General features: G+C 36.9%; 2 protein-coding genes across 3 annotated transcripts; one reads left to right on the top strand and one right to left on the bottom strand.

Annotated features, from left to right (window-relative positions):
• Nucleotides 1-568: 568 nt before the first annotated feature.
• Nucleotides 569-2,161, bottom strand: LOC141827805 (homeobox-leucine zipper protein HOX13-like). 2 transcript variants are annotated; one of them, XM_074715131.1, is made up of 3 exons: nucleotides 1,809-2,161; nucleotides 1,341-1,717; nucleotides 569-1,254 (listed from the first exon to the last, which is right to left on the bottom strand). In XM_074715131.1, the coding sequence occupies exons 1-3, from the start codon at nucleotides 1,843-1,845 to the stop codon at nucleotides 883-885; spliced, it is 786 nt and encodes a 261-aa protein (XP_074571232.1). In that variant the 5' UTR covers nucleotides 1,846-2,161; the 3' UTR covers nucleotides 569-882. The 2 variants fall into 2 exon arrangements, with proteins under 2 accessions (XP_074571232.1, XP_074571233.1); XM_074715132.1 differs by having other exon boundaries at nucleotides 1,824-2,161.
• A 1,466-nt stretch (nucleotides 2,162-3,627) lies between these two features.
• On the top strand, nucleotides 3,628-21,338 carry LOC141827802 (uncharacterized). The gene is made up of 10 exons (XM_074715129.1): nucleotides 3,628-4,088; nucleotides 4,175-5,690; nucleotides 7,374-8,810; nucleotides 9,055-9,404; nucleotides 14,790-16,552; nucleotides 16,723-17,143; nucleotides 19,692-19,854; nucleotides 20,419-20,522; nucleotides 20,636-20,727; nucleotides 20,811-21,338. Exons 1-10 carry the CDS (start codon nucleotides 3,898-3,900, stop codon nucleotides 20,885-20,887), a joined length of 6,114 nt encoding a protein of 2,037 aa, XP_074571230.1. The 5' UTR covers nucleotides 3,628-3,897; the 3' UTR covers nucleotides 20,888-21,338.
• Nucleotides 21,339-23,175: the final 1,837 nt, after the last annotated feature.

Genomic DNA, 23,175 nt, shown 5'->3' with positions numbered 1-23,175 from the left:
TTTACCAAATTGAACATTAAATTTATTCACGAACGTTCGATTATTTACCGTCTTACTCTCAAGTCACTTGTTGCACCAAACCTTAGTTGCAATCCTTTTTATTTTAAATCACGCATATTCGATAGACTCATTTACCGCCCTACTCTCAAGTCACTTGTTGCACCAAACCTTAGTTGCAATCCTTATTGCCATCATTTGTAAGGGAATTAACTACTTAGTAGAAGGTAATTATATAAGGTAAATAAGGCAGTAATTAATAGCCTGATTAAAAAGATGATTAAGTGGTACGTTTTAAAAAAATGATAAATCTCAGTTTATGATTAAAAAGATGATTAAGTGGTACACTACTTAATGATCACAAAAGGTGGATTCCATTAGCAAACAATAAAAGGATTATTTTAATTTCAAGTGACTTAAATTGAGTGTTTGTAGTTGACACTACCCGCCAAATCAGTGCTTGTAGATGGCCTCACATCACCACTGTAGGAATAGATTCCCTATCTCTGGATTATTATTTATCAGAAAATTAAATAAACTAAAGGGGGAAACTTTGTGGTAATTCAGATGATAAGAAAATTCATGACCTATTTTTTTTACTATTAAACATATATGAACAATCTACGCTTCTGGTAGAGGAATGCCCCATTCTCTTAGAATGCTACCCAAATTACTGATAGTGCTGGAGTGTTCCTGATAAAGAAGATACAGTGATCATGGTGAAACGAATGGAAGCATTTCTGCATGTATCCACTCCAAGAACAAGAGAATGATATCATCCATCCTACTTTTTTAAGCTCGACAGCAAATTGTTCTTGTTCTTCTGCTTCCTCCATTCAGAGGGAGATAGATCTCCTTCCTCCCTCCTTCGTCTTTTTATTTTGTTTACATGAGAGAGATCGCATCGTTCCCATCGGAGTAATACCAGGAGAGGCTTGGTGCTTCTTCTTTAGAGAACAAGCTACTGCAGGGATCCTGATCATCTCCATACAAGGATTTCTCGTCGGAGTAGTTCATCGTCATCTCGCCTTGAGCCTTGATCTCGAACAAGGAGGAGCACTGAGAGCTGAGCCCCATGAAGCTGTGCTGCTCCGGCACCACCGCGGAATGGGGACTAGTTTCATCGTTGAACACCGCACTTGAATCGCTGTCTGAAGCGCCGTATCTGTAGACAAAACCTGAACTTTTATCTTCTTCCGCGCCTTTCCCGATCGACTTCGTCGCAGATCTCGCTAACTCGGCCTTCAGCTCCTTTACCTGAATCATATCAGTGGTCGAACAAAGTGAATCAGGCAGCGTTTTTTGTCGCCGGAACTAGCCGGCCGGAAGCAGCTTCGACTTACATTTCCTTGGAGCGCCTCCTTTTCGCGGCGCAGCGCATCGAAGTCGAGCTTGAGAGCATCATGCCGGGCTTTCAGCACGGCGTAGTCTCTCTCGAGCTGCTTAGTTTTCCATCTGGCGCGGCGGTTCTGGAACCAAATCGCCACTTGACGCGGCTGCAGGCCAACTTCTTGCGCCAGTCTCGCCTTCCTCTCCGGGTCTAATTTATTCTCCACTTCAAAATTCTTCTCTAGAGCTTTCACTTGATCCACACTCAGCCTGCGCTTCTTCTCTCCCAGTGATGACTGTCCGTAGGAGCACAGCTCCTCTTCTCCCTCCTCCACACCATCTGCAAAAAGAGACTGCTGGAATCGTTCTTCCTGCTTCTCCTTTTCTTCTTCTGCACTCAAACAACATGAAATAGAAGGATTCAAGCTACAAGAACGGAGAAGGTTGCACGAAAGAAAAAAAGAGTATCTGGGCCTGTATACCAGAACAGCTAACACCTTTTCTGCTGAGCCTCTTCATTCTGTTTTACTCTCTCCTTCTTCTACCTCTGCCTTGTGCTTCTGAACTCCTCACGAGAAGCAAAGCTTCTGTTGCCAATCTCCCCAGATACCAAATGAGAGGAAAGAGAACAGAGCAGAGAAGAGCAGAGATTCAATAATCTAGCAGTCTATAAATAAGAGCAGCAAGGCCTTAGTTATTGGTAGGAGGGAGAAATAATGCAACTTAATTCAGAAAAAAGAGGTTTCGTTATTGAGTTGCAAATGCTAATTTCTAACAGAGAATAATATGTGGAGGAGATGATGGTGGTTGGTGTAGAGAAGAGAAAGAGAGATTATCTAAGCAAGCTTTAACTTTTGTAGCTAGACAAACGGATCACTTTATTGGGCAAACATCAGCTTGCATGTTCAACTCCTTTAGCTACGACTCAGAAGACAAAACCAATGGGCCATCATGCGGACATTTTCCTTCATCGTAAAAAACAGTTTCATTGGCATCCACAAGGCCTCTTTTGTTGCCATGTAAACTCATGAATGATTTCAGCAAAACGGATGAATCTAATGTTTAGGGTGACCTGTCTATCTTATCCAGATTAGATTCTCACTGTCTCATTTAAGCAAAAGGTGATTAATCCCTATCAACTTCACAAGATGACATGAGTCTGAGTTTCGATAAACAGATTAAATTTCTAATGCAAGGTAAGATATTAGAGACTAATCCACATACTGATTCAAATAAACTTCATTCACCTTTTGTCCTATTTCTGTCACTGCTACATGTCTCCTTCTCCTTGTGTTAATTAAAATTGTGCCAAGCAGTGTTCTAAATACACATTTGTGTTGCAGCCATTTATGGTCACGGGACAATTATATATAGGTATATTTGATCAAGAGACTTAGATTTTTGAAATCTTCTTAATTTTGAAATAATTTGACACAAGTTAAGGAGTTTAAACTTATCATACTCACTTACCAACATCATCAAAAGGTTCTTAGATCTCCTCTGTTAGACAACGTTGAGAGTTTAGAATTTTGAATACTATAGAATCATCAAAGTTTGATTAAAATTTATTGATGATCTTAAATATCATAAAAATATTTTAAATTAAATTTATTGTACTCTTTACATCATTCTTAGTATAATCATAATTTCATAATCTAAATAGAAAATTATAAAATTTTTACAATTAACTTAGTTTTGAAATGTTTTATTGATGATTCATTGGAGCCTGCTGCGGATAAAAGAGTGGTATAATGAGAATTGAATATATATTTTGATAAATATGAAAGTATGATAGATAGTTGGAGTATTTAGAAAAATTGATTAAACGGTTTCAGAAAATTATCCTTATGATTATTATTATTATTTTTCAAGGACATTAGCGTATTTTAGTCGAGATGAATTTCATTGCAGTTTTAAAAATTTAAAGGATTTTTAAAGTAATTGTTCAAATATAATTAACTATTTTTAAAATTTCCCATTTGGCACTGAATATTTTAAAAATTATCTGTATCAGGAATAAATCTTACAATCGAAACGGCGCCCGCCCTAAACAGGAGCACCATCTTAACCGTTCAAATCGATATCCTCAGGTGAGGAGGGATAGGAGAGGGAGAGGAGGCGCCGCCCGCCGCCGCTCGCCGCTCGCCGCCCGCCGCTCGCACTCGCCGCCCGCCGCTCGCGCTCGCACTCGCCGCTCGCTCACACGCCGTTGTAGCCCCTCATTAGGACGCCGTCGCCCCTCCATCTCTTCCCACGTAGTGCCAGCGACGCGTCCGGATATCCACCGGCTACTGCGACCGTGTCCGCAGTTGCAACCGCGGCCTCGACCGCAAGGAGCGCCAGCGATCACGACAATCCACTTCGTCTGTGCCATTTACTTTTCTGGCCGCTCAGAACATTCGCCACCCGCTTCGGAACACTCGCCGATAGCTCTCTCCTGCGACCTCGCCGCTCGTGGGCTAATATCGAATAATTCCGGGTTCCTCGCAACAATAAGAGTTCCTCGGAATCGGAGCCCTTCCTTCCTTCCTTGCGGATTTCCCCTTCGTAAACAGGACCTAGAGCTCTGCCATGGCAAACACTGATTCAGTACTTCCAGAAAGCCCCAGGGTTGGCCACCGGAAACGGTATTTAGCATCCGAAGCAGAAGAGGTAGAAAAGAGCATGGAGCACACAAAGAAGAGAAGAACCATTCCACATGGAGCGTGGGCGAATCTTGATCTCATTCTCTATCTCCAGAGCAAAGATGCCTCCTTCGGAAGGTCTTATTTTCTACCTAAAACTTGTATTTTTACCTTCCAAATTTATCTCTTGGGTTGCTTGAATCCACTTTAGGATTATGATGCAGCAAGATTGAGATTGCTTTTAACTACCTGACAACGACCGATGACGGCAATGATCGAAGACCTGATGTTATCCGGCTTCCCAGATTGTGTTCTAATCTCATTGACTGGATTCAGCCCCATTTAATCTCTTCAGAGAGTGCTATAAGAAACTCAGAGATTTGTGATCCTAGTTTGGACTATAGATGCTGGGCCATTCTCAAAGTTTGCTTGCAGAAATCTTCTTCTAGCGTTTCGCCAAATCTTCTTAGAGCCATTACCCATGTATTGCAGCATGCGTTGCTCATTGCTGGTGATTGTTCATTGTACGTGGGAGACTGCCCTATGTTATTTAAACAGTTGTTTGAGTGCCTCTCTTTTCTTCATTTATCCAATTCAAGGACTTTCTACAATGCTGGTGTTGAACTCTGGGTTTCATGTGCCAAGGAGGTTGCTAATCTTGTTCTCAAGGTTTTGACAAATGATGATCTCAAGTCTACCAATGCAGAAATCTTTCTTAGCCTTGCGATTCTTCTCCTAGAAAACTTTTCTGGCTTCCTCAGGTTTCACACAAACCCTAGAAATGTCTTTCGACCCTTTATGGATAGGTTGCTTGAGCCATTGCTTGAACTTTTTGTTCTATTGAAGTTACGAGTGAATGAAGGGAAACATAAAAGAGTGGGTAGCCTGTTGGACATGGTCAAAGAAGTATTGTCAAATGGGTTGTTTCATCCAGCACATATTGGTGGGTTTTTAAGCTTCAGGAATTCAACTGTTGAGCAGGAGGGAAGATGCCTGAAAGGCATTAATGAGAGTTATCATAGACACTTCTTTCAAAGATTAGATAAGATGATTGCAGAGAAGAAGGCAGTGCCACTTGGTGGTTTTGGATACCTGCTTTGTTTGTTTATCAACAAAGCTAAAAATCAAAATGTTGGTACTTTAGCATCCAAAGTCAATGTTGCTTCAGGGAAGCATCCTGAAGAAGGTGAAGGGACTAGCAAACCACTCTTTGCAGTATTTACACAGTTTTTGAAACCTCTGGTGTTTGAGTGCAGAAGGTGTCTGGAGTTTGACTTCTCATGGAATGAAGATCTCCTAGAAATCAAGTTGGTAGAAGGGCACTGCATGCTGAAGTCTGTAAATGAAATCTTTGCAAGTTTTATTGATGAGAAAATATATGCTCCTACAGAGGATACTTCTGAAGAGTCTCATTTCAAATTTTTGAAAGAGATCTGTGACATAATCATTTCTATTTCTAGGAACTTTTATTCTTTTTGGTTGTCAATTTTACACCTGGGCAATGTAAGAATTAAGAAAGTTTTGCCTTTGATAGCAAAGGAGATATTTATTGCAGTTGGATCTTTTTTGGAAATTGAGTATAAGGCTGTTGGGGATGAGCTCGTAGAACTATGGTTAATGATGTTCTCATACTTGGCTGTTCAAATGCCTTTATCTGATATAAAGCCTTGTGCTTTGTTGGTTTCTGAGATTTTGAAACTCGCCTGCCAGCTGATCAACATATACAGTGAGCTTCGCCAGGTTAGTGAGATCTTGTGGGCCATCATTCACCATTATGAGTTTTGAAACTGCTGTAGAAAAAAAATTGTGCTATAGAGCAACAAAAAGTTTTTAAAATTACTAATAGTTCTGTCATTATTCTTTCAGTGTGTCAGTTTTGCCTGCCTATATTATATGCAAATTGTTAATGTAGACTTATTTCTGACTAGTGAGAGTCTAGACAAATATCATTGTGACGTTTAACTAACCCTAAATTAATTTATCAGTTCAGTTTCCCTTGAGGATAGAAGTAACATTGTGTCAGTAGTTTTTTTATATTGTGCTGCCTGACTGAGAAGTTTTGAAAATGGTTTAGAGTAGCTGACTTGTTTCCCCACAATGTCCTAAGAGGCTAAGATTTGTTTAACATAGTTACCTTCCCCATACATGATGTCTTATTGTCTCTGATTTGAGTGGTTGAATGTTATAATCCAAAAACATTTACAGCTTTGCTAGTGGATCCTAGATGCTAGAGTTGGCTGCTGGTCAAGACTATAATCAGTCCTTTTTTCCAATATAAATGTTACACTGACTTATATCAATTCCCATTCTACAAAACAATATGGTCACTTGGTTTCTTTGATGTAAAGTAGACTCCTTTTTAGTTATGGATGAGTGTGATAGTCCTACTCTTGATTCCTCTCTTCTTCCTTTTTCCTTTTCTGTTTGCAGATTCTTTTGTCACCTTCTAGGATACTTGACACTCCTGATTATGTTCAAAATATTAGACTCAAATTTGCCAAAATTTTCTTGCTTCCATCTTTCTATTTTGCCCCCCCCCTGCTATTGTTCAATTTGGTTTTGGTAATGCTCCCTAGTAACACTAAGATACTGAAGTTCTGAGTTCTCCAACCTATTCTGCCCCTTCAGACACTTCAAAAAAAGGTACTCATGATATACCATGCAATTTGGAGGCATTAGTTAATCAATTGGTTCTTGGTTGTCCTACTAAATAATGGTTATTTCATTTCAAAATATGATAAGACGGAACATTATGGATTTATATTATATGTGAGTAATCATGCAGGGTGGTTTCATGGGCATACGTGGATTTAGTATGACCAAAATATTATGTTTCATGCAAACTGGTGGCCTACCCCATGCATATGTAGATTGGTCAAGTACCATTAGTCATATCCTTTGCACGGTACAGGAACCTAACACTAGATTTTTTTTTTGTTTCTTCTAGATAATTCTGTTGTTTCTTAATAACTTCCCTGATCTTTGTTACATGAAATACTAGCATTTTTCAAATATTTTAGATAATTTTTCTTGATAAATTTGAACTGTTTTGTTAAATCCGTCTTTTCTTTATGAGCATTTTTTCTTGATAAATTTCATTCTTATAAGATAATGGAGTGGAGGGTTTTCTAGCTAACAAGAATTTGCAATAGCCTTTAACTTTTAATTGCTCTATCTATCAAGTTATCAGTAATAGTCCTTTGATAATTTTGAGACATGGATAACCATAATGTTTATTAGTATGTAATGCATACTAATTTTTTTTATCTATAATGTGAGAATTGAAATTGAGCATTCAAATAAAGGTCGAAGGAGTTATTTTTGTCTCCATTCATTACACAACTTCTCTTCTTTTTCTTTCAGAAAATGGCCTCCTAGTTTTCATGCCACATGACTTAATAGTGATTTTTTATCTTTCTGCAGGTTAATGGTCCCATTTTTGCACTGTGTAAAGCTGTGAGACTATTCCCAGCAGGCAATAGTGCTGTTTCAACCAGAAATTCTGTATTTGTTGCCTCATCATCTCTGAACTCTGGAATGTGTTTAAAATCAATTTCAACCTTGTTAAGTTCAGAAACCTTTCAACTTGCTATGTCTAATTCTATCAAGTCAATACCAGAAAGGCAAGCAAATGGATGCATACAGGAGCTAAATATTGATATCACTGACTCACTAGAATGGATAAAAAATGGTCAGCATGACGATACTTATGTGGGAGAAACAACTACCTCAAATAGCAAAATATTGGAATCAGATCTTAAGGTAGAAATCTTAGGGAGAATTCTGTCAGAAATATACTTAATTATACTGGATTCGCTAACAGTTACTGTAACAAATAGTCTCATTGTAGGAAATTCTGTTGAGAGTCTGTTGAAAGGGATAAGGCCTAGTTTCAGTTATTTGGTTCAAAATCCATCAGATGGTATCAATGAATTTACCTACTGTATCACAGGCCAGAAGTTATTGAATAATGATTTGATTCAATCTCAAAATGGACAACAGATGTTTCCAATTTCTATGTCCTGGTTTTTTGTGTTTATCTTTCGAGTTTATACATCCTGTAGAAGTTTATACCGACAATCAATTAGCTTTATGCCGCCTACTTCAGCAAGAAAGGCATCAGATACAATGGGGAACTTATTTTATGTATCTCATGGATTGGAATGGAGAAATAAGTTGAAATTCCTAGATAATGGTTATTTTTCATGGATAGTTAACCCTTCCATTCCCCTCATGAATTTGATCCAATTTCTTTCTGAACCATTCTTGTCAAGTAGCTCTCCAGCATACACACATCTTTATCGTGCAATTGCTGTCATGGTATTACAGAGGATAAACGACTTGAATAGACTGCTTAAAGTGTACATGTTTTTGCAAAAAGAAGGCTCACATGGAAGCAAAATTCTGCTTGAAAATTCTGATGTCCGTAAATCAAGCAAACGATTGAACAGACTCATTGCAATTTCCAGGAGTGAGGCAACCGAGTTGACTAACTTCTTGACTAGTAATCTACAAGATATGGCTTCACATGGTAAGTGCATATGCAACCAAAGCTTCAATTCTTCTGAGACGACGATATCACTTTCAGATGGAAACAACTTGGGCAATGATGTTTGCTCATTCTATGGGAATTCGTTACCTGGTCAACTTTGGTTACTTATGTGCCAGAATATTGATGTTTGGTGCACTCATGCCTCTAGTAAGTATCTTAAGGTGTTTTTGTCTCATTTGCTACTATACTCCTTGCCTTGCCGAAGTGTTTTGGAGGAATCGAGCATCGGTGAATCTTTATTCTGGAACGTTAATATGCACAAAGTGGCATTGGAACTAATCAGCGACAGCATTCTCTATGAGCAACCAGTAAGTAATGCTCTATATTACAGTGTAATTGGATAGCAAGATAGTTTCTTAAGGCTGAAGTTTTACAAACAGGGAGACACAAATCAATACATTCCAGTCTACTTTTTCATGATCCAGCCTATTCCTTTTCTAAACTTTGTAAATATTAAGTTATCCTTTCTTTTTTTCCCTTCTAATAACAATGTCTCTGTCTTGAGTTAATCTTAGATGCTTTTGGAGATCTTACACTTTTTTTATATTCTAGGCTTTATTCAAGTACTTAACTTCAAGGATCTGCCGTGCTCTAAAGAGATCTTTCACAGATTTAGCAAATAATTATAGTGCAAGCTGCAAACATTTGTATTCTTTATCAGAATGGTCAGAGATCCTTAACACATTAGTTCAAGGGGCGGTGGCTGATATTAGTGGTAGCTCTTCCCTGCCAGTACCAAATTGCACTTGTTCTGACATATGTAGGCGACAACCATGTACTTCATCTCAAATCCAACTCAAAGGTTGTGAAGATTTGCTTCATCTCTTGTGTAAAATGCCTGCAGTTCATGTTACTACTACCGCTTTCACTGATTATGCAACATACATATTGAACATTGAAAGGTAGGAAAACTCTGAAGTTTGTTTTCTCCTTATATGCTATATACTCTCTTATTCCATTAATGCATAGTATTTCATACTATCGTTTTTTTAACTATTATTGTTCATAGAGATTTTGAAAGTCCATCGAAGTTGCTTCCTATTTGATTGTGAATCTTTTTGTGCCTTGTGGTGGAGCGCTATCTTTAGTCAGTTAATACATGTATTAAGGACTAGCCATTAGGTACATACAATGGTAGAACCTGAAACACTTCATTATATAAGGGATAGATTCCTCACTAGCAGCTATTCTATCACTGCATCATAACCATAATCATAGAATAACGACACCAAACATATACCTGTAATAATATTAAATGTGGAATTTAAATTGAAATGTGCTGACACAAATAGTTGATTCACACTGAAACAAAACTGGACACATGCCTACAAAAGCAAAATACACTAAAAGGAAAATGCTTATGCAACAAAAGAAAATAAAAGGGCACTAAAATACATCTCCAACATAGACACAGGCGTCTCTAAGCATGAGCTAGTAAAAAATCTAACCTTGAGAGATCACCTCAACTCTGTGACCTTAGAGGTCTAAGGAAGTGGGCGTGAGCACACAAATGAAAAGTGAGATAAGAAAGATGTGCATGATACACTATCTCATAAAGGAAACATAAAATATTTACCATGTTAAATAAATTTTTTCATAACTTTTTGAGACCAACTAATGATCAGTCATAGTCATCTCTCTTCTCTTAGGCAGGTTCACCCTTTTCTCATGTTTTATCTTTTAGTTTTATCTTCTTTTTTTTCATCAATATATATCATATAGAGGATGGATGACCTACAATTCATGTAGTAAAAAATGCATCATATATAGAATGGTTAACATCTCATAATCCACCCAATGTGAAATGTGTTATATGTATATATATATAAGGATGAATGACCTACAATTCACAAGGTAGAAAAATGCATCTCAAATAGACAACCTGTATGATTTGCAATCCACTTAGTAAATCATTCATCCATTGTTCTATTAGTTTTGTGTAAATAGTTACATATTTTAATTCTTTATAGTTCTCAAGATAGTTCAAGTTTTTTTAAAGGACTAGGTTATCATTACTTATCAAGATTTGAATTATCAGTAGTATCGAAGCTAAACAAGTACGAAAGAATAAACAATTAGAACAATTATAAAAGAACTAGCAAAGTAAAAAAAAGTACTAAAGTCAAGAGGTTAGAATGTTTTTCAAAACAAAATCCTCCCTTGTGCATTGCTTGTATATATCAATACAAAGTGTATAGCATAAACAAGTTTAACAAAATAATAAATTCTTTCTTTGATAAATCTGATACATTTATCTTTAGCCATTGTTTCAATATGAAAGATCTTTTAATCTTTTCCTCTTTTGAGAATAGCACATTCAAATAATCTTGGAAATTACATTCCATCACTTTAATCATGCATAAGAATATTATTATGGAAACAAATAGGAAAGCACTGACTTGAATGAGGGCTCGTATCACCTCAGTTTGCCTAGAAAACTCTAAAACTCCTTAGACTTGGGGATCTGCCAGGATACACCAAAGGAAGACATTATATAGCAACATGTGCAATTTAGCAAGAGTTTAAACTATACATACCAACCCCACTCTCCTACAACATATCCGTAAAGCATGCCACTAGGGTTAAGCCTAGAACTAATGCCAAACTTAATTTCAAGTAAGCCTAAACTAATGCCACTAGACATTATATTGCCTTTACACTGACAAAGCCTAAAACATAATTTCAATTATTAACCCAAATGCCAAACTAATAGACTTGCATCAGATCAACAAAATACAAGCATCCACTAGTTCATAGGCGTTCTAATCCATTGGTACATACAAGAAGATAACTGAGAAACTTGTTAGCTTGTTGCCCCCTAATGAAAGTGGGAATGGGTAGGCTCAGAAGCAAGGTTCTGAATACCTTGTAACAACTCAACAATATCCATAACCATGTTAGTACCGATGGAATCAAAATATCTCCATAATGGTATGATATTGTCCATTTTGTGCCTAAACCCTCATGGCTTTGTTCTTGGGCTCTCCCCAAAATGCCTCATACCAATGGAGATACTTTCCATCCTTTTAATCCCATGATCTTTTCCATGTACTTTAGATGTGGGACTATGTTTGCACCCTTGCATCCCAACAATCCCCCCCTCAAACAAAGGACCACAGGCCCCCCCAACGTTGTTTTGATGTCTGAATCCTCGACCCACCAGGACTTTTTGCTCCTCGGTCCACCCGACCTATTAGGACTTCCCACCTAGCTGCAGCTAGGACTTTTTGCCCCTCGGTCCACTCGACCTACTAGGACTTCCCACCTAGTCGCAACTAGGACTTTTTGCCCTCGGTCCACCCGACCTACTAGGACTTCTCACATGGTGTCTGGTCCTCTTGATTCAGATACGGGAGCACCCACTTCCTTTGTTTAAGGTTCAAACCACATGGTTAGATCTGGATCATGGCTAATCCGGCGGTTAGTCCGGTGAAAAGCGGTCTCGCTCTGATACCACTTGTTAGTACCGATGGAATCAAAATATCTCCACAATGGTATGATATTGTCCACTTTGGGCCTAAACCCTCATGGCTTTGTTCTTGGGCTCTCCCCAAAAGGCCTCATACCAATGGAGATACTTTCCATCCTTTTAATCTCATGATCTTTTCCATGTACTTTAAATGTGGGACTATGTTTGCACCCTTGCAACCCAACAAATCAAACATAATGGAAACAATGACAAAGAAATAGTTGTACCAAAAGCAAGGATTAAAATCTCGTGCCGTATCGGACGATACGTACGAAATTTTTCGTTCCGCCGCGGCACCGGTACCGGCACCGGCACCGGCACCGGCACAGCGCCGACACAAGAAATCCTGCCGGAAACGTGTTCGAAGGCGTTGCTCGAGCTCGGCGACGCCTCCGGAGGCATCGCGCGGTCTCGGCGACGCCTTCGGAGGCATCGCGAGGCCTCGGCGACGCCTCCGGAGGTGTCGCGAGGCCTCGGCGACGCCGCCGGAGGCCCCACCCGGAGCCGGCGACACCGTCGGAGGCGCCGCCCGAGGCCGGCGACTCCGCCGGGGCCGGTAATGCTCCGCGCGGTCCGCGCGATTTTTTTTTTTTCGTTTTAAAACTTTAGGCTTAATCGGATTTTAATAATTAACTCCTAGCTATAGTTCAAAACTATAATTTGGGATAATTTAAATAGGCTTTATTAAAACCTATAAAATTATCAAAAAATTTTATTTTTTATTTTTAAATATTTAGATTAAATTTTTTATTTTAATTAATATATTTTATATTTTAAAAATATCGAAACTATACCGGCACGGTACGATACGGTACCGAAACTGTATCGTTCCGGTGCGGGACCGAAACTCCGGCACGGTTTGATATTTTAAACCTTGACCAAAAGTATAAGGTAGATCATTTTACCTTGAGAGTCCCTCTTATTTAACCAATTGATACTCAATCAGCCCAAACACAAGGAAAAGCACCAGCTGCCCGACAAGCAGTGATATATCATTAAGGAACTCCAACAACCACAGCAGAAGTTTGAGGAAGATTCACCAGCAGCAAAACAAGAGAGAAAAGCCAACAACGAACCTATTCAGATTTCTCAACTGAGAAAAGGGTGCACTAGAGCAATATCCTTTTTTGCTGAACTCAACTGAATATCCAAAGTTGCTAATGACTAGCATAATAGACACTAGCAACAAGTCCTCAAATTGAAGAGAGAAGAAAATGAGAAATAACAGCTACAGGAAAACTCACCAACAGAGGCAACCCAGGGGAAATATAACTAGCAAGGTCTCCTTGCTGAGGACTTCTTGAACAAGGAAGAGCAGCAGCCTAGGTGGCTAATATCGGAAAAAGCTATGGCACAATTGGGTCCATAATAGCCTGCGGCAATGAAGGTACCTTGAGTGCTGAGTGATATATATGTATATATATTCCCTTATTTTTCCAGTGTGACCCGTCCTCCCCGCACCTATATATATATATATATATATATATATATATATATATATAAAACAAACATGGTGGCCCTAACAATATGTGGGACATAGTTCATAAATAATTCTCTTTTGAATTTATTTTGTGCTTTTAAGTTGTAGTGCTTGAGAACACCGGGAATGAAAATTATCTGGTTATGTGGAGAGCATGGCCATGGTAGGAAATGTTTTAGGTTGCCTAGTTCTGCTAGTCTTGTAACATCAAAAGTGGTCGTGCATTTATCTAAGGAAGCACACTACGCTTTAGGGCACTGCTTGTGCTGTCATAAATCTTCTACACATTCGAAAGTTTCTACATTGATAGGTGCAAGTAGAACTTCTTATCATGCTTTTATGAACAATTCTTATTTGGATGCTTTTCCATATCTATGATTTTTATTTAGCTAGTATCTTCTGACTCTAGTTGATTAATCAATTTATGCCTGTATATCTGGTAGCTTGCACAAGGATTGTAAAATCATGCACCAGTAACATAGCAATCCTTGTGCAGACTTGTGTATCTTGGTGCTTGACAGTTGACATGTGGTCACATGGTAAGCAAGTTTAACACTACTAAAGATCACAATGAACAGCATGAAAGACAGCATGTCTTGATAATTAGTTCACTACTTATTCTTTTAGAGTTAGAAGATAAGAAGAGTAAATATATGTTTATCACACAGTATAGCACATTCAATTCTGTATTCAGGTACACACTTACCTGCTATATGGGGACGGGGAAAAAACAAGAAAAAGCATCACCTTTGTTAGGTGTGATACTGGTATTTTTCTTATTGCCTATGACCTGTGGCTTTTGATGATCAACAGCTTTATCCAGATGGTTTTGGATTTCAGCGTGGTGTTAACCACTGAATTTCTTATTATAATTTATATCTGTGTAACAACATGCTACATAGGCTAGTGACTTCACATTTTTTTTATGCTTCATAACCATGTCCAAATCCTCATACCACACTGTATTGTTTCAGAAATGGTAAGTTTTTATATTTTCTTTACCTATTCCGAAATATGACTTATTAGGTGAGGTGAGAGCTAAGACAGGGCAGAGTTGCTAGGAGAGGTTTTGGGAACAGCAAAAGGATGATGCCACGGAACTAGTTGCGACTTTTTGGTCACAGAACTAATGGAAGAATGTCTTATCGATCAGACCTCAACTAGTTGTGAATACAGCTTATTCTTCTTTTTAAATTCATTATTTAAAATTTTTTGGTTAGCTTAATCCGTGCTTCTGTAATCTGTTCCACATTAATAGTCAGTGCTAATGTTGATCTCTAAGTCACATGCGGCTTTAGAATTCTTAATGCTGACTCATCTTTGTATCTATTGGTTCAGGGTATTGATGTCAATCTTAAAGACTTGTCATACTCGATCTTCTGCCAACCATCTTCCATATCTTTTGAGATTGTTTGTATTATGCCGACGTGCCATAAAACACCTGCTTGTTGCATCTGTTGAAAATGAAGAGACTCTAAAATCCTCATATTTGTTTACTGTATTTAATCATTCAACTATTTTATGGTTTTTGAAATCAGTTGATGAATTAGTTGGACTGCCACATGCATTTTTTGGGGAGATGAATTCTGTTGAGGTAGAAGCTATGTATTTTTCCTTGATAGATCACACAGCCTATATATTTTTAACAGTGAGCAAAAAACTTATGAGTTGCACATTACAACTTAAAGTATACAATGAAATGTTTGACAAACAACTTGCTCCACAAGACGATACTACAAAAGAAGATGTATATAATATATCTGACCAGCACTTTGAAACTTCTGGAAACAGTGAATTCTTGAAAGGTTTGGAGATGTTTGCTGAGATTTTGGCAGATCAGACGAGAGATTTAACTATTACCAAGGATATGATACATATGCGTGAGAAGGAAACTGATCTTTATATTTTTAACTGGAACAGATTATCATGTCTTATGTCTTGTCTTCAAGGTTTTCTGTGGGGCCTGGCATCTGCTACAAATAACATGGATGGCGAACTCTTCGCTGATAATCAACAGCCAGTGTTGTACACCCATCCCTCTAGACTAGAAAATTATTTTGTTGTATTCGAGAATTTTGTTCACTCCTGCATTAGTATTTTGTTCACTCATACACATGATAAAAGTTCATGCAGAAATATAGTTGCAGAAACTGCTCCCATTCATGAAGAGCATTTTTTTGTCAAAAATCATGTCATTTCACAAAAGCAAGGAGAGAAGACATACAACAAAGACCCTTCACGTGATGAAAATGCTAATCATTTTGCGATTAGGAAGGGAAAAAGCTCACAAGCTATCCACAAAAAGAGGGTTATTAATGCTTTCAAAGCGATTTATGATACTAATTTATCTAATCTGGAACATCTGAGAGTTTCTTTTATACAAAGTTTATTAAAAGGTGAAAGACCTTATTTAGCATTTGCGGTTAGACAGTTATTTCTTTCTTCTGCAGCAATCCTTAAGCTAAGATGCATGTTTCTGTTTCGCATTGAACTGGAATCTCAAAGTGGTTTTCAGAAGTTTCCATCAAGTTCTATGACTGATCAACTTGAAATTTCTCATGTAATTCTGCAAGAAATAGCAGAAATGGTTGGCAGGCCAAATCAGTTTTGTTTTGTTTGGTTAGATGGTATATTGAAATATCTCGAAGTTATTGGGGATTACATCAATTTGACCGATCCTCATTTGTCAAAAGATGTATACATACATTTTATAAACAATCATTTGAGAGCTATTGGGAAATGCATTTCTCTGCAAGGAAAGTCAGCTACCCTTTCATCTCATGATAGTGGATCAAATACAAAGATGCTCCAGAGAGAACCTCATATTAGTGTTTGTGAAGGCCAGCCTCTTTATGCCAGAGAATGTGAAATCAATAAATTCAAAGGGTTGCTTAGATTGTCATTCAGAAAATTCATTTCAAGACCAACAAAGTTGCATCTGGAGATGGTTGTACTTGCGATAGAAAGGGCAATGATTGGAATGCAGCCAGGTTATCATACTGGCTATGAAGTAAGAACTGGAAATGTTGATGGAAGCAAGGTATCCCCCATTGTTGCAGGTGGCATAGATGGTTTGGATTTGGTTCTTGAATATGTTTCAGGTACCTGATGATGGTTCTTGTGATGTCTGGTTTTTTTATCAGATAATTTCAACAAAATGCAAGTTTCTTTACTCAATATAAATTGTGGTGTTTTAATTATTAAAAATGTGTTGATCGTCTAATTTGGCACTTGACAGTGAGAAACTAATCTTTTTTGATATGTGCTGCAGAACAAAAGCCTGTAATCAAGGAAAGAATCTCAAGTCTAGTTGTATGTTTATTCAATATAATTGTGCACATTCATCATCCAAAAATTTTTTATGTGGAGAAGTTGCACCTTAAAATTGAGGTTAATGCAGATGCTGGTTCAGTTATTCTTATGTGTGTAGAGGTTCTTATAACAATTGCTGGGAAGCAGTCTTTCCATATGAATAAATGCCATGCTAGCCAATGTTTGCATGTACCAATGGTACTTTTCAAGAACTTCTGTGAACTCAGAGATTCTCTTGACTGCAACTTTTCTACTGATTCTCCAGATGTATTGGGATCTTGTAATGATGCCCGTGATTATATGGTTGACCATGAGTTCTCTGTTGATCTGTATATTTCATGCTGCAAGCTTTTATACACCACCCTTAGGCACCGGACATAGTAAGCATTCTATCTTCTCTCTTTTAGAACCTTCTAATATTTATTTCTCATGCTATTTTTTGCTTGAGCTTTCTATGTAATTTAATAATTATCATGATTTAGCTGGGTAAAGGAGTATGTTATACTCTTTGCTTCTTCTGTTGGTTAGATTTGGATGAGCTTGCATGAAAGTTGATTATTTTGTTTGCATATTTTACATGTCTTTCTGACAATTAGACAGTCATTCCTCTACTTTCTAATGTATAGATGGTTGTATCAATGAAACTATGAAGTTTGATGGCCCTGGAAAGGATGGACCTTGACTCAACTACAATGGAATGAATCTTTCTATAATCATGTGGCGTTTAGGCATAGATAGGCATGGAAGAACTATTATTATGTGCCACGGTAGTGACCATTTAATTTTCATCAAATGTCTTTCCATTTCATGCCAATGTGTGATGGTTTATTTTCCATCTTGGTCTCCAAGGTTTGAACATATACCTAATAATTTTTAGCGGATCTACTAAGGGTGAATTTAGCAAATCATATTATATGTCAGTCAAAATAATTTTTAATGTTGCCTGAACAATTAGGAAATATATTAGGGTTCATGTGACCATAAATTAAGGACATTTTTTCCAACACACATAGATGTACAACAATTATTATTTTTAGAAAAATAATTTAATTCTTCTCTAAGCATGAGATAGTTTGACTATGTATGATATTGTATGATATTCATGGATTATAAGTGAAGTTTGTGAAATGTTTTAGTTTTTATGAAATTAAGCTTATCATTTTCATGAATATTATAAGGAAAATTATATTAATTCAAAATTTTATCTGGTACATGGCATCGGGATCCTGACTCCTTTTTTGGATTGACAATAAGACTTATACTTCATGAGTAATGACATAGGTTATCCTAATAAAAACTTTAATTAATTTTTTAAAATACTAATAACCTTTTAAAAATTTCTCCCGTTATTTCTTAGAAATATAATAAATTATAAAAATTTGAGGACTCAGTCTATTTTAAACTTTTCAAGAATATATTAAAATAGGAGTTAAAAAATCATGACTATGTTACTTTGTTTCCATGTTTGAAGATCCAAAAATGGGGCTGTAATATCTGGGTAAAATCAAGCTTACTGAACTTTCAATTAAAGACATTGTATGACATGGTGCATACATACCCAACGTTTTGTGAAGGCAAATTTATGACTTTAAAAACATTGATAATATTCTTGTAGTATGATCGACCATGTTTTAGCACATTAGCCTTAAGATTCATAGAGCTTTACATCCTGGCATTATACAAGTCAGTGCATCCTTGGCAAATATAGTGCATGGATTCAGTTCAAGCACATTATATCTTATATATGTAAATTGTAAATGTTATCTATTATTTCAATGTTGTTATACGTTGTGTTGATTGATTGGTAAATAGGCCTTGATTGGTCAAACTGACAAGTACACAGAAAGCATTCAGTCAATATTTTCTTGTTAGAAAAATCCCAAAAAAGCTATCTGATTTTTGTTATCAATGACGAGCAAACTAATAATAATAACAAAAAAATTGACTTGATGCAGAACATAGGACTCTTGTGGTTGGATAGCAACCATATTGGGTGAAGTATTATAGCATTCTCAGCTGTTTTAGTTAATCTAAACTAAGCCCTGTTCTCTAGGCATATGCTGTGGTCAGTTAAGAAGATCTATGGGCATCTTCTGGGTAGATCAAGTTTTCCAGTTTGTACAACATGAGCCTTTTAAGTTTTAGCTAGTTTGGGATAATAAACTTTTTTCTGTAATCATTAGGACTAAATAAACTACCAAGTAATTGTATTGGGCGAAAGAAAAAGATATTCTTTTCGTAGTTGGCATTCTGAGAGGAAATACTTTTATTGATTATCTGAAAGTCAGAATCTGGAAGTGCTAGTTCATGCTGATTTATGGCAATGTTATATAATCATGATTTATTTTTGCTTGCTTACTGTGTGTCAAAATAAGGGTAATACACGAACAACCCAAAAAAACATGACTGTATATCAATATATTATGCCAATGTGCTTGGCTCATGCATTTCCTATGGAAAGCTATTGTTTCGCCCTTTTCAAAATCACACTATTATTGGGAAAAGTGAGCTCTAAGGCAGCTATGCATATTGCATTTGTTCATTGGTTACTTTTTCATTGAAGGCCGTTTCTAATTATTTGTATTAAACCAAGCTGAGGTACGATTGTCATATGGGGGTGAAGTTGAAGTGTTGACTAGGACAAAACAGCTGAACTATTTCCTTTTTTCTGATACAATAGAAGTTACTTAGTTGCCATGAATTTTTCTGTAAGAATGTAACTTGGAGTATACCTTTTAGCATGTTTGAAGTATCAGATGTTATTTAATGTGCTTCAGGTGCATTATCTGCTTTCACTTTTTAATTTATTGAGTTCTCGTTCATGTGACCTATATTATCCCTTCGTCTGTTTCCTTTTCCAAATGCTGTTATGCTGTTGATTGTTACAAGTCTAAGATAAATATTTTCTTTCTCCTTTTTATATTACAGTGAGGTTGAACAATCAATTGCCCTTCTCCAAGATTCAGTAGTTACTTTGCTCAACTGTCTGGAGATTGTTGATGTAAATTCACAATACAGGAAAGGTTGTTTTACTTGGGGCATGGATGAGGCAATCAAATGTGCCAGCTTCCTGAGGAGGATCTACGAAGAGGTTTGGTTATGTACATCATTTTTGTGTTTTTATTTATTTTATAACTATTTAATTAATATCATATAGTACTTATTTATGTGGATCGCATACTACAACTAAATAGTTGTTATTATTTGATCTCAATTATATTATTGTTTCTCAATATATAAAATCATGAAGGGGTAAAGTTGTTGCGAAAGCAGTCTCTTGCAAAGCAAAGTAAAACTGCATACAATAGATCCTTTCCCGGGATCTATATCGGCGGGAGCTTCGTACACCGAACTACCCTTTGATATATAAAATCATATTTTTTTTCATCAATTATATGACCTACTAAAAATTTTACAATAATCATATAGTAATTATATCTTTTTATATTTCCAAATTCAACAATGAACAATTAGGAAAAGTAATCTCTAGCGGCCAAATTTTCACATTTTCCCTCTCGTTGTTCATTGCTGAATTTGGAAAAATAATCTCTTCCCTCATTCTGATGTGGGCGCACACATCTCCTTTTCCATTGCCGCTCATTTCTATCGGTAGTTCATGTTACCTACTTTACAATGACCTATATTTATATTGCAGATCAGACAGCAAAAGAATGTCGTCGGGAAGTTTTCGATTTACTTCCTTTCCAGTTACGTCAGTGTATATTGTGGCTTTGGTCCCCTCCAAACAGGCATCAAAAGGTTAATTTAACAATTTTTCACTGAAAGAGCTTGCCTTGCAATATACACTTGACGTGCTAATGCACAGTTAATCTACTTGCTGTTCCAAGGATTAACATGCCATCATTCTGCAGGGAGATAGAGGAAGCACTGAAACCTGGAATATATTCTCTAATCGATATATGCACATCAGATGATATTCAACAACTTCACACTCTACTTAATGGTTAGTAGTTCATACTTGGTAGAATTCTCTTCAAGGGAGATTCTTTGACCGACCACTTAATTATGTTGTTGCTCAACCTGCAGAGAGTTCTTGCAGAAGCACTCTCTCAGCACTGGTACGCGACTACCGATTGAATTTTCGATTTGAAGGAAAAGCCTAATCAATAACCATAGGCCTCCCCACACCTTGTTGCGATACGTATCTTCTCCTGAGCAACGATCGCCGCACCAACATCAACAGAGGACTCAAAGGTATTACCGAATGGCTATCCTTCCCAAATGATTCAGATTCCAGAGCAGCAGCATAATTTTCCAAAAGAATCAGCAACCTTATTTATCTGGCAACACCGAGAGAGAAAAATCTCGAAACAATTCAGGTTTTAACTTTGCATCATGGATTGTGCATCTAACCACTTATCCAGCTGATTTTTGTATCTTAGGATTTATAAAATTGTCCTCTGTATATTTCAGAATTTGTACAATTATGGTAACATATCGAGAATATATTATTCTTTGTTGTCCTTTGAATAGGTTGTAGGTGAAGGTTGATTCCCAATCCAAGATTTTGATGGTAATTTGTAAAGTTCATTATTAAGTTAAATGATACATGGAAATAAGCACGAGAAAGTTGAAAGATAAACTCTAAGATGTTGTTGATGTCCATATAAAGCAGTGGACTGTAGAGAGATACGACTGGATGGTTCCACCTTTATGTGTATTTTATTTTTATTTTTTGATTTTTCAATTCTCACTTTTGGTTAAATTGTTTAACTTACTGCTAAATCAATAAGATTTTGAGGATTTTTAACTAGAAGTTGAAAGTTTATCACGTTATTATTCGGTCGAGTACGATACAGTTAATGGTCAAGGGATGGATTAAGAATCTTAAGAGTGTTTGGGTGACTTAAAAAATCTGAAATTAAAAATAAAAGGAGAATAAACTCAGATGTTGAAATGCCCCTCGTGTCATTGATTCATTATTCGCATCATCAACTGCGCAGCCATTCTTAGGAACACGTGCATGCATGATGCATCTGCATGTGATCTAACAAATCAGAATCTGCATCTCCAAACTGCCGCCGCCGCCGCCATAAAAAAGAGTAGCAGTGACATCTGTCTCAGCATATTAATTCCAACACTACTATAGCTACATACAACTCGACTTGAAGGGATGGAATAAATTTAATTAATTTCATATCATAAAATCATGCGATCGATCTCTTATTTTTAACTAGTTAGGAATCTCTTAAAGTTGGTCAAGATCAGAATCTCACGCTCAGTCACGTGGTTCAGTAAATTAATTAACTAGCTTAATTTATACTATTTCAGTGCAGGCTGTGCAGGGTTTACCAGGTCTCTAATGGAAAATTACCGAGGAGTTTTATTTTACTAATTGCACTGGACGCCCTTTAATTTGAGAGACAGAGCTACATTACTGCTAACATCCATATAAATTCTATCGCGCTTCCTTTTACTACTTGAAAGTCACCTCAATTCAATACGGTCCTATAGATATGGAGGAAAGTTAATTCAAGTACACAGACACGTTAGTCTATGACGTATGACGGAGTTGAAAATATAAGTCATCACCTCTTGAGGATTGACTCTTGACCATTACGGAATTCAATTATAAAAACTATAATCGTCTGCTACTTACAAGTTATGATGAAGTGGTGATTAAGGGTTTTAAGGGTCTTGTGGTCAACTTAAACTCCACGTAGTACGGCTTTGACTAGGTCAACGTAAACTCTATGTGACATACTCTTAACTCTGTCGACATAGATCCGGATCATTTAGAGTTCAACTACGCCTGAGTTAAGTCAGGTGGGGGTAAGTTAACCTCATAAGGGGTTGACATAGCTTATAGATATGTTTATAGAGAGCTTGACAATGTTTACAACTCAATAGTATTTAGAGTAATTTTATTGAGTTCGACATGGTTAGAGCAGAGTCAATATAAGACCTCACCTAAGAAATTAGCTCGGATGAAATAAAGTGAACTAAAGCAGGAGGCACGTTAATTGTGATAAGAGCATCATATCAAGAGATTCTAACAGCTATCTTGTTAATAATAATGAATGACAGTTACAAACACAGGAAAGGAGATGTCTATTACAAATGAAGGAAAGTTATGATGGTTATCAACATCGATTATATAGCCTTTCGGAATTCTATCACCGTCGAAATAAAGACGGCAAGTGAAAAAAGGATGCTACTGCTAAGGATGCCACTGCTACAGGAGAAATGTCTTTTTTTTTCTTCTTTATATATAAAATAGTCATTTCTTCAAAGAAGGTATGCACAATTGACTTACAAATTTTCCCCTTCCGTTCTCTACTGTGTTATTTATAATTCAATTTGAATTGAAGGGGGAGAGGTCTCGCTGCGCATTGATCTCCATCTGACTTCTAGTTGGTCCTTTTCAACCAAATAGAGGAAAGTTGATTCA

Source organism: Curcuma longa, chromosome 4 (assembly GCF_044706935.1).
Source record: "Curcuma longa cultivar G26 ecotype Majalengka, Jawa Barat chromosome 4, ITB_CL_G26_1.1, whole genome shotgun sequence".
Lineage (NCBI taxonomy): Eukaryota > Viridiplantae > Streptophyta > Magnoliopsida > Zingiberales > Zingiberaceae > Curcuma > Curcuma longa.
The sequence above is the reverse complement of the archived record's forward strand: the minus strand, read 5'-3'. Positions and strand labels throughout refer to the sequence as shown.

Coding starts and splice junctions, on each gene's coding strand:
- LOC141827802 (XM_074715129.1), top strand. CDS start 3,898: ATGGCAAACACTGATTCAGTACTTCCAGAAAGCCCCAGGGTTGGCCAC. Junction 8,811..9,054: donor GCATTCTCTATGAGCAACCA/GTAAGTAATGCT, acceptor TTTATATTCTAG/GCTTTATTCAAGTACTTAAC. Junction 16,553..16,722: donor GGTTCTTGAATATGTTTCAG/GTACCTGATGAT, acceptor TATGTGCTGCAG/AACAAAAGCCTGTAATCAAG.
- LOC141827805 (XM_074715131.1), bottom strand. CDS start 1,845: ATGAAGAGGCTCAGCAGAAAAGGTGTTAGCTGTTCTG. Junction 1,718..1,808: donor AAAAGGTGTTAGCTGTTCTG/GTATACAGGCCC, acceptor GTTTGAGTGCAG/AAGAAGAAAAGGAGAAGCAG. Junction 1,255..1,340: donor AGGAGGCGCTCCAAGGAAAT/GTAAGTCGAAGC, acceptor GATATGATTCAG/GTAAAGGAGCTGAAGGCCGA.